An 18,387-nucleotide genomic window follows, 5' to 3' on the forward strand; every position below is an offset into this window, starting at 1 on the left:
AAGCCACCCAGAGGTGTACATAAAACAACTGCAGGTTATTTCGTTTTCTCAGTGCCTTTTCGCCTCCAATATCTGGTCACCTTTCAAAGGCAGGCTGCAGCTCAGTCCCAAGCTGACCTGCCCAGACCCAGCTGCCACGTGAAATGCCTGCCCGCAGGGCACCGGGCAGAATTATCACCGTAACCGCCCCACAGGAACCCAAAGGCCACACTCACATTTACTGTCCTTGAAACACCCTGGTATTTAAACAGCGTTTGAGACCTTCACCCTACCTCCAGCTCCTCCCTGGAGGAAGGCAGAATTCACGGTGAGCGTTAGATGAGACTAAGGAGCCTAACACGCTGTGGATAATGGGTCACAAATTTTATGTCCATTTCCCTACTGAGGCTACTACTCAGTTTCCAAATTGCATCCATAATGCAGCAACCTCTTAACACTACTGTCACTACTCCCCAGAAACTCAATCAGTTGTTAAAAAGGATGTCTCATGTTACTTTATTATTTATCTGTATCTTAAATTGACCCAATGAGAAAAGCAGCAGTGCAACAGCCTCAGGCCAGTGCAAATAAAGAACGAGCAAACCTCTGAAATCAGACAGTAGGACTATAGCATCGGAAGAACCACTGAAATAAAAGCAGAAGGGGGATGGGGTTTTTCAGGCTGTTTAAGCCCTGTCCATTAGCGTGAGGTCAGGCTCCCAGGGCAGAACCCACGCCCCATTTACCCGTAAGCCCTATGGCCAAACCAGAGAAGATGCGGCTTGACTTGCATGGTGTTTTACAGCTTCCCTGGGGCAGAGCAAACGGAAGCATCATTTTAATGTATTCCACATGGCCTACAAATAACAAAAACGAAAGCCAAGTAAGTGCCTTTCTGTGCCACGTAGAGAGAGGGAACGCATCAGTTCAGTTCCTCTCCCAGCTGCACCTCGCAGCCGACACCAAAGCTGAGCCGGTGCTCCGAGATGCCACCACGTGACGGAGCGCTTCCAGCTCTGCAGCTCCTGGCCCTTAGCATTTTTTTTCTTAGTAACCAGCTGAGTGGGGAAAAAGCAAAGTCTTCCTCCAAGTGATCTCGCTCACGCTTGTTTACAGAAAACCCTGCTCCACGTAAGAGGCAGCTGTTTGTTCTCAGGAAGGGGAGGCTGTGCAAGAAGCCACGCTGCAGCAGGGAGCGTTGAACGCCGCTGTGCACAGCAGCGTCTTTGTTAGCTGCACAGGCACTGCTCATCGCCTCCTTCAGTGCTCTTCCTCCTAACCTGAGCTACATGACACAAGGTATATACACACGCCTCTTGGGAACAATGATAAGGGAAGAATCCTGAACCCACCTCCTCGCTAGCAGAGGGCGGCTCAGAGGAACAAAATTACACAACTGAAAGAGCAGAAAGCAGTGCAAGGCGTAGCTGCTTCACTCAGCTCCGAATTCCCCTCTGCAGCCCCCGGAGACAGCCCGGACAAACAGCAAGAACGGAAACAAGCTGGTCAGGAGGCAGAGGAAATTAAGATTACTGATCTGTCGAGGGGGCTGCCTTGGACATGATGGAAAGACAATACTAGACTGAGACAGACAGAAGCAAAACAACTATGTCTACCCTGCTCTGAGAGAAAAGGGAAAGCATTCAGATGAACGCTTCCTATTTTCCATTTTATCTGAGCTATGCTGTGGAGTAACACATCATGCAAACCCATATCGCCACTTTTTATCTCTCATCTCTCTCCAATGTTTCAAGCTGATACATTTTGGTTTGGTTCTCCGCTACAACCTGTTGCTAGAAGCAAGATCTGTGTGTTTGTTATTTTGGGGGTTTTGTTTTCTGTTTTTTAAATTGCACAGGGAGGAGAGAGAAAAAAAAAGGCAGAATATTTCATTGTTTTTCTCCTCACCAGAGGTTGCCAGCCCTCAGCAGCACAGAGCCCTGCTCCCAGCCCCACTGCCCAGCAGCCCCAGGTGAAGGCAGCTCCTGGCCCCAGGGCAGGGCCGTGACCACCACACACAGGACTCGCTTACATCAGGAGGAAGGTGACAGATTTTGCACTTTTCCACACTAAATACCTGTCCCCAGACTCTCTCAGAAACCTCCCAGATGAGGGGCAGACTAGTCATCAGCTCTTGCCACCAATACCCAGAGTATCTGTCAATGTAGATTTGAACTGGTTCAACCTCATCGTATTTTGCTAACGTTGGGTCCTCAACAGTCTTCCCTCCTTCGTGTTTTAAGCAGCTACCATCACTCCCTGCCGAGTCTATCCCACGGGCAGTAATCCAAAAATGGTTCCTGGCAGAAATATAGGTCAAATACAGATGAAAAGTGCAATCAACAACAACTTTCCCCCATGCCAGCCACGACCAGCCTGCCGGCCGGCTTCTCCTTTCTCACTTATGTTCCTGAAAAAGAATACTGCCATACCCCCATTTTCACACACGCATTATCACACTGTAGCGGTAACTTGACCACTGTGGTTTAGCCCTTCTAATTCACACTTAGAAATTACATCCACCGGTTCTTCCAACATCACGCACCTCTGCCCTCCAGGTTCCCCTCACCTCTCAGCACTCAGCCACCAGCAACATGCGCCTGGGGACCGTGCTGAGCACGGAGACGAGCAGCCATAAGAGGAGACAGAAGTCAGCATTACCTCGCTTTATCAGGCTGCTTTCAAATTATTTGCGTGCACATATTTCGGCACGTATGTGCATGCAAGTAAAGGAGAGGATGTTGCTACTGGAAATAAATGCACCCGCGGGCAAGCTACAGTGAGTGACACCCGGGGCGGTGAGGGGGTGGCTGTGGCCAGAAGCAGGTGCACAGGACGTGCAGGGACAGAAGTGACACAGCAGCGTGGTTGCTCGTGTCACAGGTTGCTCATGTCACACGTGGGTGCCCTAACGCACATGGGGGCAGCAGGGCCAGCTCCAGCCCCAGCGCTGCTCCTGCAAGAGCCGCGTTTTGTCTCCGTTTGCTCCCTCACGCAGCATGTGAAAATACACCCAACGCCAGAGGACCGTGACGTCTTTCCTACGTTTCCTTTGGCACGCTCAATTTTTTGTAAATGCATCAAGTCTTCGTATATGAATACCTGGTTTTTTTTGTTTGTTTGAAAGTTATCCTTGCCACATGTTAGCACAGCCTCTTTAGAGTTAGCTCGGCGCTGAGCCACTATGTGGAAGCACAAGTCCCCTGCGGCTACAGCCAAACTCAGACACAGGACTGGCCGTCCTCAGAGCGCCCAGCTGAAGGGAACAAGGTACGTTTGTCATGCAGTACAAAAACCAGAAGGTGAGCTTAAAAACACAGTCAAAAAAAAAAAAAAGCAACTCAAGCCTCTCAAAAAATAATCAGCTGCAGCATCACGTCAAAGCAGCTTTAAAATTTTCTCAGGCTCTCCAGGAAATCAAAGCTGGCACCGCTGAAGGTTTTGCAAACGTTTCTCAGAAGTAGCTCTGCAGTTCCAGCAAAAACAGCGCCCGAAAGAACTTCAGATCCCCTCCCTAACAGCCAAACTCGGAGGCACAAATCCAAAAGTGAAGCTCAGAGGCTTCTCCTTGAGAGCAAGAAGCGACACGCACGCACGTCCCGCACCCAGGCGGAACCCGAGATGAGGCTTCGCTCCCCGGGGTTACTGGAGAGGCGCTGGCTGGCAGCGAGCAGCGCACGGCAGCCACCACACCGCTCCCGGCTCTGGGCGAAGTTCTGCGGGGTCCCCTCAGCACCCGGTGCTGCCCGATCTTCCCTCCCAGAGAAATTCGGCACGCTTCGCCTCTCCGGCGATCTGTACAACGCGCAGCCCTGAGCGTACCAACGGCACACCCCCGGGTCCTCCGCACAAACCCGGCGGGCGCCTACGCACACGACGCCAAACCGGCCCTCACACCTCGAGCCAAACACACCCGCGCCATCCGCCCCCCTCCCCGCAGCCACCCGGGCACCACCTCTCCGTGGGGCAGCAGGGGGGCGCCGAGCCCCCGGGGGGCCCCACTCCCTTCCTCCCTCCTTCCCTCAGGCGGCCGCGGCAGACCCCCGCCGCCCCTCACCTCGGGCACGACGGGCTCGGCACGGCCGCGGCGGGCGGGCGGCGCTGGGGCGGCCGCGGCGGGCCCCGCGCTATGAGGCGGGTGGGCAGGGCCCGCACCCCGCTCCGCCCCGCTCCTGACGGGGAGCTCCGGGGCGGCCTCGCTTTTGGCGCCTCGGTGGCTTTGCTGACCGGGTTTTGTTCGCCCGGAGGGCGCGCACCGCACCGGCGGAGTTTTCGCCTGGTGACAGCCCAGAAGAGCACGCTTGGCCTTGAGCGTGTTTGTGAAAAGAATGAAAAGTCACTAGTGAGGTGAGAGAAGAAAAGCTGAGAGAGCTGCTCAGGCTGGAGAAGAGAACGCTCAGGGAAACCCTGTCGTAGCCTTTCGTTATGTAAAGGGGGCTTGTAAGGAAGTTGGGGAGAGACTTGTTACCAGGGCCTGTCGGAAGAAACGTTTCGCCACGAGGGCGGCGAGGCCCTGGCCCAGGCTGCCCAGAGGAGCTGTGGGTGCCCCGTCCCTGGCAGCGCCCAAGGCCGGGCTGGATGGGGTTTGGGCACCCTCATCTGGTGAGAGGTGTCCCTGCCCATGGCAGGGGCTGGAAATTGATAGTCCTTAAGGCCCCTTCCAACCCAAACCATTCCATGAAGTTATGAAAATTGTGCTAAAGAAAGGCTGATCTGGTCAGAGAGGTTGGTAAAACCCGATGACTTTCCAGAAGAATAATCCTGGTAAATCTTCCTCGATTTTGCAGTAAGAAGGATGAGGAACTTAGCTGTGGTGCCAGCTGATGAGAAAGCACCTGCATGTGCACTGCAGTACAATCATTTGGACACGTTTGACGTCTGCATGAACCAGAGCTGTGTAATCTGTCAGAGTAGGGCCCGAAGCAGAAGCTGCAGCAAGACAACCGATGAGACAATACAGGATAGTTACGAGGACAAATTCTCAGTTAATCGTCACAGACTTTCCTAGGAATACAAGAATGACTGAATGATGCTACATCAGAGAAGCAGCTGTCTTCATCCAGTGTTGTCATCAGGGACCAGTACCAGTTTCAGAGTGCAAGAAGCTGGGCTAAAGGTACTACTCATGACCCTCAAAAGATCATTTCAAACAAAACAAGGTGCACCCACTTATGCCCCAAATTAACATAGATTCTTGTGGAACCTGCAAATTATACAGAGCTATTATACACATGATTTCTCACCAGTCACCTCACCATCTTAACCGAGCCAAAAGCACCATCCAATCTGTTTTCTTGGCTGGCTGGCTTAAGGGATAGAATCCTGGAACAAGTTTTAGCCGTGCTTCTATTTGCGCACAATTTTCCTAGCTGATAATAAGCCACAATACTTTAGAGCATGGTTTCAAGAAGATAGCTTAGGCACTGAATTATTGCTGTTGTTGTTCTCCATTTATATATACCAGACAAAGCATGTACTTGTATCATTACAAAGGTAAGATTTACAGAAGGCAGAAGTATACAGTCTTTTAGCCAACCATAATCAAATAAGAAACAGCAATGTGCAACTTGTGGCAAACTGCCATAAACAAATAGTGACAGGGCTTCTTTTTTTTCTTTTTTTTTTTTTTTTTTTGGGGGGGGAGTGCAGAAATAAGCAAAAGTCCCCTAACAGAGTAGCCAGTGTTTTATCTTAGGGGTCTAGGGGAAACTGCACAACATGAAGTCATCAGCATTCTAGGTCAACCACGAGGTCGTCTTACCTCTATGTATCTTAAATATCTTACCTCTCTGTGTTCTTATCCCTTTGGAAGATAAACAGTGATGGGACTGATGACTTCTCTTGCTTAAAATATTAATTGTATTCCTGTAAATCTTTTCTGTTTTGCTTTGTGTGGCCAGACTGATTTTTTTTTTATAGGTGGAGGAGGTTGAAGGGAAAGCATTACGTAAGTGAGCACTGTTCAGAGCAATTCCTCCAGGCACATGGGCTGGGATTAAACCCATGCTTTCCTCAAAATTTCTGAGTTGTCCCTCTTCCTTTCCCCTCTCTATACTCTTCCCAAACATATGTGCACAACATGTGGGAGATAATGCAACAATGTATGTCCACAGTCATGAGGCTGGTTTTTAATATTGGATTCTGGGTATCGGGGACTCCATGTGCGTGTGTGTACGTGCGTCACAGTGAGGAAATGTGATTTTGCCTGCTGCTTTTTCCACCAGCTGCTGGAAACAGAGAGGTTCCAGCATCCCCCTGAACTCTGAGCTGCCTCCCTCCCCTTTTTCTTTCCCCCAGAACAATTAAATCATGACCAGTTAATCATCTTCAGCTCACATGCCTACCTTGCTCTCTCCGTTGCTGGCGTGGAGCGGGCAGCAGGGCAGCGTTGGCTCCTTCCCCAGGACACGAGCAGGACTGGGAACCCTGCCCAAGGCCACCGCTGTCAGCGTGGCCCAGCAAGGCCTCACTGGTTCACAGTTGGAAGGAGGACAGGTGGTGGTCCAGAGCTACAGGGCTCTCCTGCATCTCTCCTTTCCTGCTGCCTGGTCCCCTGCTTACTGAGACATGGCTCTGGGCTCTTGCAGGGACTGAGCACTCCCCTCCGCAATCCTGACAGGGAAAAAACAGAAGGATTTCTTGATAGCATAGCATCATTATACCACTTTTCATTCATTTAATGCAATTACTTACACAATTTGAGACAAGGAAATGAGTGTGTAGGGGGGAAATGTATCAGCTAATGTGATTCATTAGTAGCGGTGGGTGAAATACGTCCATGCACAGCGGCAAGGATGAGGTGGCTTGAACAGGTCTTCAATGATTAGGTGGGTGCTGGTGCTCAACATAAGGTAAATGCTGTCCACCACTATTAGAAAACCATAAGTTAGTCTGGAACAGCTCACACACCACAAAGGCAATCCTGATTCCCAGTTCCTGCTTCTGGACCGATTTTTGGCACTACTTCATCTACAAGATATGGTTGGCACAAGCACAAATAGTGTAGGCTGGACATGAATGAATTCTGCCTGGAAATAAGAAGCAGGCTTTCAACGATTAGATTAGATTGTAGCAGAGAATAATAGCAGGAGAAATACCCTTAACTCCTTTAAGATATGAGTGTTCAGATGTGTCCAGAGTGCTCTGTTGCACTTTATGGTCTCATGTCCAGTCACAATGCCAACTGGAAATTGAGCAATGCAACAGCAACGTGCCAAACTCAAAGTATGCAATCCACCTTTCATTTAAAGCTGTTTACTCTACAACTGGATAGAGTCATTCTATTTTATAAGATCCATTTTTTCATAGCCAGTATCTGACAAGTTATTATATGCTCTCACTATCTTAATCATCTGTAACTTTGAATCATGCTTTAGATTGCTTCTATTCAGTTTGCAAAGCGTAGGAATTGAGGACATCTTTCCTATTCTCAGATAAATCATAGCAGCAGGATCAGGGAAACAAAATGTTCTTAAAGATACATAAATCTCCTTCCATGGTTAGGATTTAGAATTCAGGTAATGCTAATTACAGATAAAAATAAACTTGCAAATGCTTTACATATTTGAAATGATGAAAACAAAGGCCCAAACTGTCGTTTGATCATCAATAACGCAGCATAGCACTAACGTAACCTTCTCAACAAGAACTTAGCCAAACATCTTTCCACCTTTCCTTCACGCGAAGGATTTAGCCCCCAAATTTAGTTATCGTATCCAGGGCATTTTTAATAGCATGATGAGAGATGAGTCCCAAACCAATCCTCACAGCCAAACTTGGGACACTACGCCATGGACAAGGAGTAAGTCAGCTTTCAAGTAAGTTGGCCCTGGGTTGTAACCGCCTCCCATTTTATACTCCTGGAAGGTGTGCCCAAACCCTACCAAACAGGTATCGCTTACCTCTTTACATGGTAAATAGTGAGAGATGGCATGAGCTGGCCTCTGGCAGACTTATCTTCTTACAGTCATTCTTCCTTTTCTTGAACTAAAACATTCCCGGGCTCCTCTGCCCATGATTTGCATGTAGGTGAAATTCAATCATCTTTACTGGGAAGGGAGAGACTCTGTACCAGTACAGAAGTCATTAGTGAGCAGCTTGGTAGGAAGGCATATCCATCGACTCTGTATTTGGATATTTTTTTCCCTTGCCTAGCATGTCTTCAGGTTCTCCTTCTAAAGAAAGATTATGTTATGAGCAGCGGAATGCCTTAGAAGGCTTACAGAAAGTGACATTAATGTGAAGTAGAAGACTATTTCCTGTTGAGCAAGGGCACATCTTTTCTTCGCAGAGGATTCAGGACATCAGGCAACTTCCCCTTCGCTACTGGCTCCTGGTTCTCACCATCATGTTCTTCTACAATGGGATCTTCCCCTTTGTGGCAGATGCCAGGTATTGTTCTATGGCCATATTCCCACTGACTGACACAAGCCTATCTGAGCCCTGCAGACCCCTTGATTTTTAGTTGACTGGGAAATATGGGGATAATATGGTTTTTCCTTCCACTCATGAAATGCAGAGAAACATATTTTTAACACTTAGTTAAAGAACATGAGGGTTCTTTGACCTTTTTTCCCCTTCAAAGACAATCTGAGATGAGGGAGGCTTCTGAAGTAAGGCAAAAATAACTTAAAGGGAAATGATTCATTCAATATATTAAGCTCGGAACACTGCTACAGGAGGAACAGAAGGATTTGGGAGAAGGGGAAGAAACACTTTAATTAAAAAACAGTTCAGAGACATCTCACCTTTGTGCTAGTGTAGCAGACTACATTTAGAGATGGGTGAGGCTTTGGCTTCACAGGCCTCAGGCAGTTCTGTCCTGCAGTTCCAGCCTGTTGTCTGCAGTGCTTGGAACAAAGCTGTTTTCAGCAGCCTGGGTCTGGAAGTGAGGAAACCTTTGCATCCGAATGCAAGTCTTGGAGACTTCCTTTTTAATACCTTCAGTTGCTTGAGACAAACAAGCAACCTGTTCAACTAAATGAGGACTCCTGTTTCTGTCCTGTGGTTCTGCTTCAGACTGTCATTTTGCAACTTTATTCCTATTTGTAAAATGTGGATGATGCAGCTTCTATCACGTAATAATTGTGAACTTTTATGCTAGCAAAGGCCTGTAGTAAAAAACATGAAAATTATTTTGGTAGTATTTCATTAGTGAGGTATAGTAAGCCACCCTGAATGGGTGAGGAATCACAGAATCACAGAATTGTAGGGGTTGGAAGGGACCTCAAAAGATCATCGGGTCCAACCCCCCTGCCAAAGCAGGTTCCTTAGAGCAGAATGAAGAAATGTTATCAGCTGTTGTAGCAAATGTAAAATTAAGTTATTAATAGTAAAACAAAGAAATTCAAGAGGGCAAGAATAATCAAGGCCTTGATGAGATGGACTTCCTGTGAGTTGCCTTCTCATTTTAACTGAAAACAGTTACATCTGAAAACAGAATCCTCATTTTTGCAATTCTGCCTCCTTGCACTCTGTTGCGCAGCAAAAGTCAAGGCACTAAGTCATGTTTCAAGCATCTCTTCTGGCAAAATACGCTCTGCTGCTTCCCTGTTGGAAAATAATGGTTTCAAGGCCACTCCTGCTTGGTGAATTCTGTTGCCGTAAAACTTCAGGGGACAGTGTTGTTTCATACTTTGATGACAGCACAAGCTATAAAGGCTAATTATTACTAATAGTAAGTAACGACGCAAAGCCCAAACTAGGTTTAAGGAGGTACAGAATCTCTAAATAAACTAGTCTCTCAAAGCTGTTGTGACTAAATTCTGTAAAGAATTTGAGTAAGATTTTATGCCATTTTAATGTGTCCCTAAAGAAGGTGAAAGGCTGACTTCCTAAAAATGAAACAAAACCTGGTTTATATAATTTCTGCTTTAACTAGAGATCTTCTTAAAGATGCTAAGAGGCTGTGGGGGAAATCTTGGTTCTTACATAGACGTTCAATTTAAATGCTGATCTTTGCTGACAGATTATTTTAAAATATTTTCCTGCCCCTCAGCATTTTCACTCGTGGATTGAGAATGGTTACTGTCTCTTCAAAGAGAAATGCTAAAAAACCAAAACAAAACAAAAAACAGCCATGTTTTGGACAGGTGACTACAAAATTTTTCCTGTGAGCTGTGCTGACATAATTGAACATAAGCAAAACCTTCACCTGCAGTTTTACTCTTTGCTTGCAGAAAAGTCCTGAAAGTAGTGCTTTAAGCTACCAGCTTCCCTGTGCTGTGCACCAATTGAAAAGACAATAGAAACAAACCAACCAATGCTTGGAACTACTATCCAGACTGTATCAAAGTTGCTTACAAGTCCTCTAATTAAAACCCTTTCTATCCATATATTTGTGCTCAGACTTACCTTCCATCAAAATAACCAGATCAAGAATCCTAGTTATTTAACTTTTTTCTTCCATTCATTTTATTTTTTTAGCAAGTTTATCCAAGATAAATATTCTGGTTACACTCAGCAGGATGCCGCTGATATTGCTGGGGCAGTGTACGACAGCTCCCTCGTTCTCTCTGCAGCAGTTGACATATTAATTGTGAATACCCAGAAACAGAAGTACTTTTTCCTAATTTTTTCAAATGTCTGTTATAACTCCCCCAACCAGAATTTAGCCTGTTGTTGCTGGACAAGCCGTCCTTTAATTCCTTGCAGCCTGCAAGATGTGCTTCAGTTTGAATTAAATTGTGAGAAATAATGTTAACCTGCGTATATGTAACCCTCTGATCCTTAATTCTGCTGTGGTATCACCAAACACTGGGAAATGGCTGCACATTTTGAGAAGTCTGAGACTGGAAAAGCAAGGATCGGGATAAGATTTGCAATTAAATGGGGAAGGACAACCTGCACATAGTCAGCCCACATTTTGTCAAACTCTTCCTTATTTCTCTAACTGTAGAATGGTGTGTTTTTCTTCCCCCCTTTATTAAAACCTACCGTTTCACATGAATGCTTAACACTGATTCTCTGGTAAGGGTTTGTCCCAACTCATGAGCTAGGAAATAGCTAGGGCTATTTTCAGTAGCTAGAAAATTACACTACTGCCACTCACGCCAGCCCGCTTTGCTCAGCTGCTCATTTCAAAGGGAGCACTAGTATCTGTGGGAAGTAAGGATCCCTTGCAAGAGGCTTTCTCTTTGTTTCTTTTACCAGGACTATGTTGGGCTGAGAGGCATCTTTGCTGTTAGCTGTGCGGCATTCACCCTTGCCAGTCTTTGCTCTCCTGGCATTTACATCTGTTCCTCCACTGGTATCTACCACCTGGTTGGGGGTAACTTACTCCTTTGCTGCTGTAAGTTCACAACTCCACTGCTTTTGTTGAGTGTTTTGTGCTGTGATCCTTCCACATCCCGGCTGGCATATATCACGGCTTTTGTGTGCTGAGGAGCAGGTTTAACAGCTACGGTTTAAAGTCATTGGCTCCCAAGACCTGCAGACCTAGGTTAGTAACAAATGCCCAGCAATGAATCAATGTGGAACTAAACTCAAAGCACAGTCAGGGACCATTTGATGTAGCATGAAGCATTAAACTATTTTTACTTTTCCCAGTAGTTTTTCAACCGTATGTACCACCTGAATCTTTTTAGAGTCTTATGAGCTAAGTCATCAGGTCTAACTCCCCTTCAGCAATCCAGTCGTGTTATTCCGGTTTCAGACTACATGCGTTGTCCAGGCTGTCTCAAGCTCTGCTTGAAAAGGAGGGATAACAGTCTAGAACCTGCCGTTGGCTAGGAGGGATATATAGCAGATTTTTTTTGAAGATAAAGCATAGGTGTTTGTTTAGTAAGAATAAGTCCTCTTAAGACTGATGGCCATTTAACACCTTTCAATAACACTTACTTAATTCTTCCTTTCATCATTCCTACCAGGCTAGTATGTGGTCATCCATACCTCTTGTGGTCCCTCAAGCAACTTCAGGGACAGCTATGGGCTTGCAACTTCTGTTCAGATGCTTGGAATTGGTTTTTCAAATCTTATTGTTGGACACATTCTAGGAACAAAGTCCAGGTGAGAATGCTCCCCCCCCACTGCAAGCAAGGGCATTAACAGTGTGTTAGTGGAATACTACAAACATAAATCAGCGTCTTTGCAACCTGATGTTGCAAGAAACTATAGAGGTGCCTTAAATGTCTTCAAGTGACTAGTTGTTCCATCTTGTTTTGGCCTTTTCTAGTGAATTAAAGATCCCCCTGTGGCGCTGGCAACAGATGACGATCTTTATGTTGGCAAACACTATTGCATGTATCGTTGTTTCTGTTAGCCTCAATGTTGTGGACAAGAAACAGGGAAGCATGATAAAAGGCAAAGAATAGCTTTGCATCATCAACTTGCTTTTATTGGTGCCATAGCTCTTAGGTGCATGTATAAGTAATTCCCCCTGCACAAAAATGGGACTGCATAAAAAGGATTATCTACTAAGATAGTGCTGCAGTGCATATTAGTCTGACCTAGTATCAAGCTATTTGTGGCTGAGATTCTTTGAAAGGTGAGGGTAAGGGCCTCACCCTAGTTGTGATACACGTTGGCCTGGGTTGGCTGGGATAGAGTAAATTGTCCTCCTAGTACCTGCTATGGTGCTGTGTTTGGGATTTAGGATGAGAAGAATATTGATAACACACTGATGTTTTAGTTGTTGCGGAGCAGTGCTTACACCAAGCCAAGGACTTCTCAGGTTCTCACATCGCCCTGCCAGCGGGCAGGCTGGGGGTGCAGCAGGAGCTGGGAGGGGACAGCCCCAGGACAGCTGACCCCAACTGGCCAAAGGGGTATTCCACACCATCTGGCGTCATGGTGAACGATTACTTGGGGGGCTGGCCAGAGTGGGGAGGGACCACTGCTCAGGGACAGGAGGGACATCGGTCAGCAGTTGGTGATGCATTGTGCATCACTTGCTTTGTACATTTTGTTATTATCATTACTATTATTCCCCTTCCTTTTCTGTCCTATTAAACCGTCTTTATCTCAACCCATGAGATTTTATACACCCTCCCCCCCCAATTCTTTCCCCCATCCCACTGCACTGGGGGAGATCGGGTGCGTGTGAAGCAAACAGCCGTGTGCTGCTTAGCTGCCTGCCAGGTTAAACCACAACGCGTGTACAGGAAGAACAATATACTTTTCATCACTAATTCCTTCTCTGAATTTCTAGGGTGGGACACTGAACAGAACAAGAAAGGGAGCACCTGTGGAGCAGGACGACAGAGAGCCCGCAGATACCACACCGCTCCTTGATGATGAAAGGAGAAACAAGGGCTCTGTCAACTGAACCTGAGCAGTCTGAGGACAATAATAGCTGCCAGACACATCACTAATCACTTCAGCTTTAAAGCAGACTTTTAGTCTGCCTATCTTTAAAGGGAGTCACGGAGGAAACTACGTACTGAAACAGAACGTTTCCACTTTCTTGTATCCGGCACACAAACGAAACATGGCTGCCACGTGGTTCCTAGGCATTGGTACACAGCCAGCGTATAGAGACCTCCACTGGGCACCTTGAGAACTACACTACATAAGTAAATAACAGCTGAAGCTTGATCTCGAGCCATTAGGCTCTGTATATCAGAACTTGCTAAACCAGGTACCTTGAAAGGCCTGTTTTACTTACTGCTCTGCGTTAGCACGCATCATTTACAAATTAGATATCCCAAGTAACACCATCATTATTCTTTAGGCAGGAGGTAGAAGACCAGGTAAATCAAAGGGATTAGGTTTTGTACACAAGCATAGCTTAATTGCATTTTACCTTACAGCAATGCTTCCACAAGCAGTGCCTATTCATTTGCCCACAAAAACATAAAAGGTTTTGATCCAAAATTCTGTCCTTTAAACCAGGGTGCTCTTACGAATGCTAAGGGCTGTTTTACTCAGCCAATTACCCTTTTCACCACGCAAAACTCAAACACTTGCAAAGTGTTTACAAAAGCACAAAGGATGCTTCAAGAATGAAGTAAACTTTCGCATAGCCAAATATAAGAAATGCTGAAATGAATGCCTTAAATAAATTCTTAAGAGAAAAAGTTCTCTTTAAGTTGCATTTAATATAAATGCTGGTAGACTGATGGCAGTTTAGCCACTGACAACATCCGGTCTTAAGTGGTGGTAACAAGATAAATCCACACATTAAAGCAAAATTTTCTTAAACTGAGTATTCCCACAGACGGAGACTCTACTACTGCTGGGCAACCTGTTCCTATAGTTCCTTGTGTTCAGATGGAATTTCTTTTTTTTTTTTTTTTGCGCTGCACACTGCCTCATGGCCTGAGAAGACTCTGGTGCCTCCTTCTTCACTGCCTCCCAGCAGGTATTTATGTATATTATTGATGATTTGGATGAGGAAACTGAGTGCACCCTCAGTAAGTTTGCAGATGACACCAAGTTGGGGGGAAAGTATCCATCTGCAGGAGGGTCGAAGGCCCTGCAGAGGGACCTGGACAGGATGGGTCGATGGGCAGAGGCCAATGAGATGAGGTTCAACACGGCTAAGTGCCGGGTCCTGCACTTTGGCCACAACGCCATGCAGCGCTACAGGCTTGAGGGACAGAGGCTGGAAAGCTGTGCAGAGGAAAAGGATCTGGGGGTGTTGGTCGACACTCACCTGAATGTGAGCCAGCAGTGTGCCCAGGTGGCCAAGAAAGCCAATGTTATCCTGGCTTGTGTCAGGAGTAGTGCAGCCAGCAGGGCCAGGGAGGTGATCGTCCCCCTGTACTCTGCTCTGGTGAGGCCGCACCTCGAGCGCTGTGTTCAGTTTTGGGCCCCTCACTACAAGAAGGACATCGAGGCCCTCGAGTGTGTCCAGAGAACGGCTACGAAGCTGGCGAAGGGCCTGGAACACAAGTCCTGTGAGGAGAGGCTTTCCCTCGGGTCTCAGGGGCATGGGATTCCTGAAAACCAGTCTTACTGGTAAAGACTGAGGCAAGGCAGGCACTCAGAACCTCAGCCTCTTATGTCCTTTCTCACCAGGTCTGCCATTCAGCAGCTGGCCCACATTTTCCCTCATCTTCCTTTTATTGTTTATGTACTTGTAGAAGCTTTTCTAGTTGCCCTTCACATCCCTTGCTAGAATCAATTCCACATGGACCCGGGAGGAGTACAGAATTGCTGTCTGAGAGATTAGGAAAGCCAAGCCACCTGCCCCTGCTACCACCTCTTGTACGCTTCTTTTTTTTTTATGTCTGAGCCCAGTGAGGAGGTTCTTTCTCATCCAAGGCTTTCTGCTGCTTTTGCTTGATTTCTTGTTTGTTGGGACAGACCCTTATTGAACTTGGAGGAAGTGATCCTTGAATATCAGCCAGCTCTCCTGGATCTCTCTAGGACTGTATCCCAAGGCATTCTTCCAGGAGGATCTTCAAAGAGGTTGAAATCCAGGGTTGTGGCCCTACTTTTTTTGCCCTGCTCCCCTCTTAGAATCCTGAACTTCACAATCTCATGGTCACTGCACCCAAGGCTGCTTACAAGCATCACCTCCCTGACCAGTTCTTCCCTGCTTATAAGTATCAGGTCCAGGAGAACACATTGTTTTGTTGACTCCTCAGTCACTTGTGCCCAGAAGCCGTCATCTGTGCACACTAGTAATCTCCTAGATTTGAGATCTCATGCTTGCTAGCTGCAGTATTGCCCTTCCAGTCAATATCAGGGTGGTAAAGTCCCCCATGAGGATCAAGGCCTGTGAATTTAAGGCTTCAAAAGTCAAGAAAGTACTTGCGAACATGTTGCTTACTTTGTACAGAAAGAAATGTCATCTGTCCTCTCCTCAGAATAATACCTGTTTTTCATTGATTAAGCAGTACTAAGGACTTGTTCTTTTACTCTGATGATATTGCAGAAAGCTAGCACTGTTGTTTAGAGCTTTTAAGCAAGCTTCAGTGATTTATCCCTGATGTCCCACTACAGTATTTTCACTCAGCTGCTAAGTCAGACTCTTGCTAGACTGTGGCTTTGAATACTTCTCTTCTGAACACCGTCCTATTCTTCAGTGCTCAAATCCTGCTGTTTCCCTTTTTTTTTTCCCAACTGGAATAATTTAAAGGTATTTTTCCAAATGTGATTATTAAAAAACACATGCAGCATATACTCAAGCTGGAGGCTTGTCTAGAGAAGACATGTTCAGAAGAGCTGATTTTGTGTCAGATACTACCAACACCTTGCGTAAAAGTGATGACTATCAGTCCAATCAGCCTGGTTGACAGGAAGTCAAGCTGTCTCAGTTTATACACCACATAATTCTGCAGCTAAACTCAGCGGCGTTGTTCTTGTAATGAGTGCTAGAATAGCCACTGGAAGTCCTGCATTCAGTTCCCATGAAGAAGGTCAAAACCATGCCAATCTATTTTCCATCACATTATCTACTTCCCAGTTACTACAGTTTTACTCTTCTGTTTTGATGAGCAGTTGTGACATACTTTCCTTAAAACCTGCTACTGGTAAGCAGTTCTTCTGAAGATGTAGCCCTGGAAGTCTCCCTGCCTACTAGGTGTCACTGTGAAGCTTTCCTGGGTATTTGTGCATCACAGCCTGTAGCATGAGAACTTCTGCTGGTTGCAGAGGTCTTTGTAGATACCATTTTACAAAGATCACTGACAAATGCTCTTATAAACCCTTTCATGTAAACTTAAAAAAAGGGGGGGGAAGATTTCTAGTGGCCCTTATGTCTGTTGCACCATCTTTGGGTTGGCAGGCTTCTGTCAGAGCCTCTCACAGAGAAGAGTTGTTCCTAAAAGACTGTTCATGTCTTCCTGCTCAGACTACTAAAACTTGAAGCTGACATAACTACAGTAAGGAGGCAGAGAACAAGAAAGAGCACCTGCTCATCTCCACTAGAGTACGTCAGCAGCTTCCTGTCACTCCTGTTTAACTGCTCTTTTCACTAATTACTCCACTGATGACTAGAAAGCCACCTTCACTTTGCCTGTTTTCCTGCTTCTTGTTTGCAACTACTGTTGAGATGCCAGAGCTAATTTCCGAGACAGGAGTTGCAACTTGAAAGAAGGGAAAGCCAGACTCAGTACCCTATTGCTTTCTGTAGTGTAGTACAGCATACTATCTTGGTTATGACCCTACTTTATTCCTCCAAGAAAAATAAACAAATAAATGCAAAACCCTAGCCTCAACATTCTAAACCTTCACCATTCCCTAAGGGAAGTGATACAGAACTTCAGCAGAGCTTCAAGCAGAAGTTCAACAGGAGGTAAGTCAGAGGACTTGAGCGAAATGCTAGGTGGTCAGCTGATTCCCAAACTATGAAGATCCAAGTGCCAATTGAGCAGAGTCCTCACTTTGACAGGCAAACAAACTCTTCTCCATCATGCAGTCACACGGATAGCTGAGGTACGTGGACACCCATGCACCAGTATGATATTATACAACTATCAACTGCTAGAATTTTTCAGTAATCCTGGAATTAGCAAGGAACATATCACAACAGTTACTCATTTTTAGTGCTTAAATAATTGAATCCATACAATACTACTTTACATGTGCTCTCACTAGACAAGCCCCAAGAACGTACTTTAGATTTTCCAAGTATGATTAATGTCTATAAGTACTTCAAAAACAAGAGCGCAGTAACGCCACTTATTTTAAAACACCAACAGAGAGGACAATCTTCCTTATCAAGAGCACAAACTATGCTTTTGTTTATCAAAGGTTATACAGTGATGTAACAGGACAATATCAGACAATGCTTGCTTAAAACAGAGTGCATAAAGTCAGTCTTAACAGTGGAAAATATGCACTAATCTGGATTAATCATTTTCACAGGGGATTAGCAGGAATTACACAATGCAGCTGAGTTGCTAGTTAGAATATCATCTTGTACTGTACAGGCATGGTGATGTATTTAGGAACTAAGCAGCAATGCCTAGAATTGTTTTCTCTACTTTGACACTACTTGTCAAAACATGCAAGTAATCCTTTAACCACTTTTAAGCTTAGTAGAACAGATACCTTAATTTTTCTTCCAAAAATAAGCCAGTAACCTGGATAACGTTCTACCATGTTTAAACTTCAAATTCCCAACTGAGGGGCAAAGCAATGACAATGTGTAGCTGCAAAATGAAACTATAGTATTGTCTACAATACAAAGACAATCCCTTGTTACTAATGCGGTAGGTATCAAGGATATTCACAGGTTCTCACACTAAGCAGATGCTATCCAAAGCATTGTGCGTGCTTGAGAGAGAAGTTCTTAACCACAAGCAGCAAAACTCTCAGTGCGGAATAGAACGACTAGAAACAAGTGGTAGGTGAGAGGCTCTGTAGGGTATCACAGTCTGTAACTTATGGCATAAACTCAGACTTAAAACAAGCTGGCTGAGAGGACAGAATGTCCAGCTCACCAGGAACTGGAGTTATAGTTAGCTCCGTTCCGTTGGCAGAGATAATATGGCATAAGAGGAGAGTTCTACTCTGTGG

The 18,387-nt window shown here is 45.8% G+C and overlaps 1 protein-coding gene and 1 long non-coding RNA gene across 3 annotated transcripts in view; one reads left to right on the forward strand and one right to left on the reverse strand.

The window, feature by feature from the left end:
- CARHSP1 (calcium regulated heat stable protein 1) overlaps positions 1 to 4,120 on the reverse strand; it is a 34,739-nt gene extending 30,619 nt beyond the window's left edge. Inside the window, exon 1 of one of the 2 annotated variants that reach the window (XM_040575107.1) lies at positions 4,037 to 4,120. Coding sequence is in view for 1 of the 2 variants with exons in the window: in XM_040575106.1 (XP_040431040.1) it covers positions 726 to 816 (91 nt within the window). In the remaining variant the exon portion in view is untranslated. Of the gene's footprint in view, positions 1 to 725; positions 832 to 4,036 lie in introns of those variants that run through there. The other variant, XM_040575106.1, reaches the window with a different exon arrangement.
- Positions 4,121 to 10,927: 6,807 nt separating this feature from the next.
- On the forward strand, positions 10,928 to 14,169 carry LOC121078680. Its single transcript, XR_005824690.1, has 3 exons — positions 10,928 to 11,269; positions 11,847 to 11,985; positions 13,127 to 14,169. It is a non-coding gene; the product is annotated as an uncharacterized LOC121078680 (long non-coding RNA).
- Positions 14,170 to 18,387: the final 4,218 nt, after the last annotated feature.

This window comes from Cygnus olor, chromosome 15, assembly GCF_009769625.2.
Source record: "Cygnus olor isolate bCygOlo1 chromosome 15, bCygOlo1.pri.v2, whole genome shotgun sequence".
Taxonomy (NCBI): Eukaryota; Metazoa; Chordata; class Aves; order Anseriformes; family Anatidae; genus Cygnus; species Cygnus olor.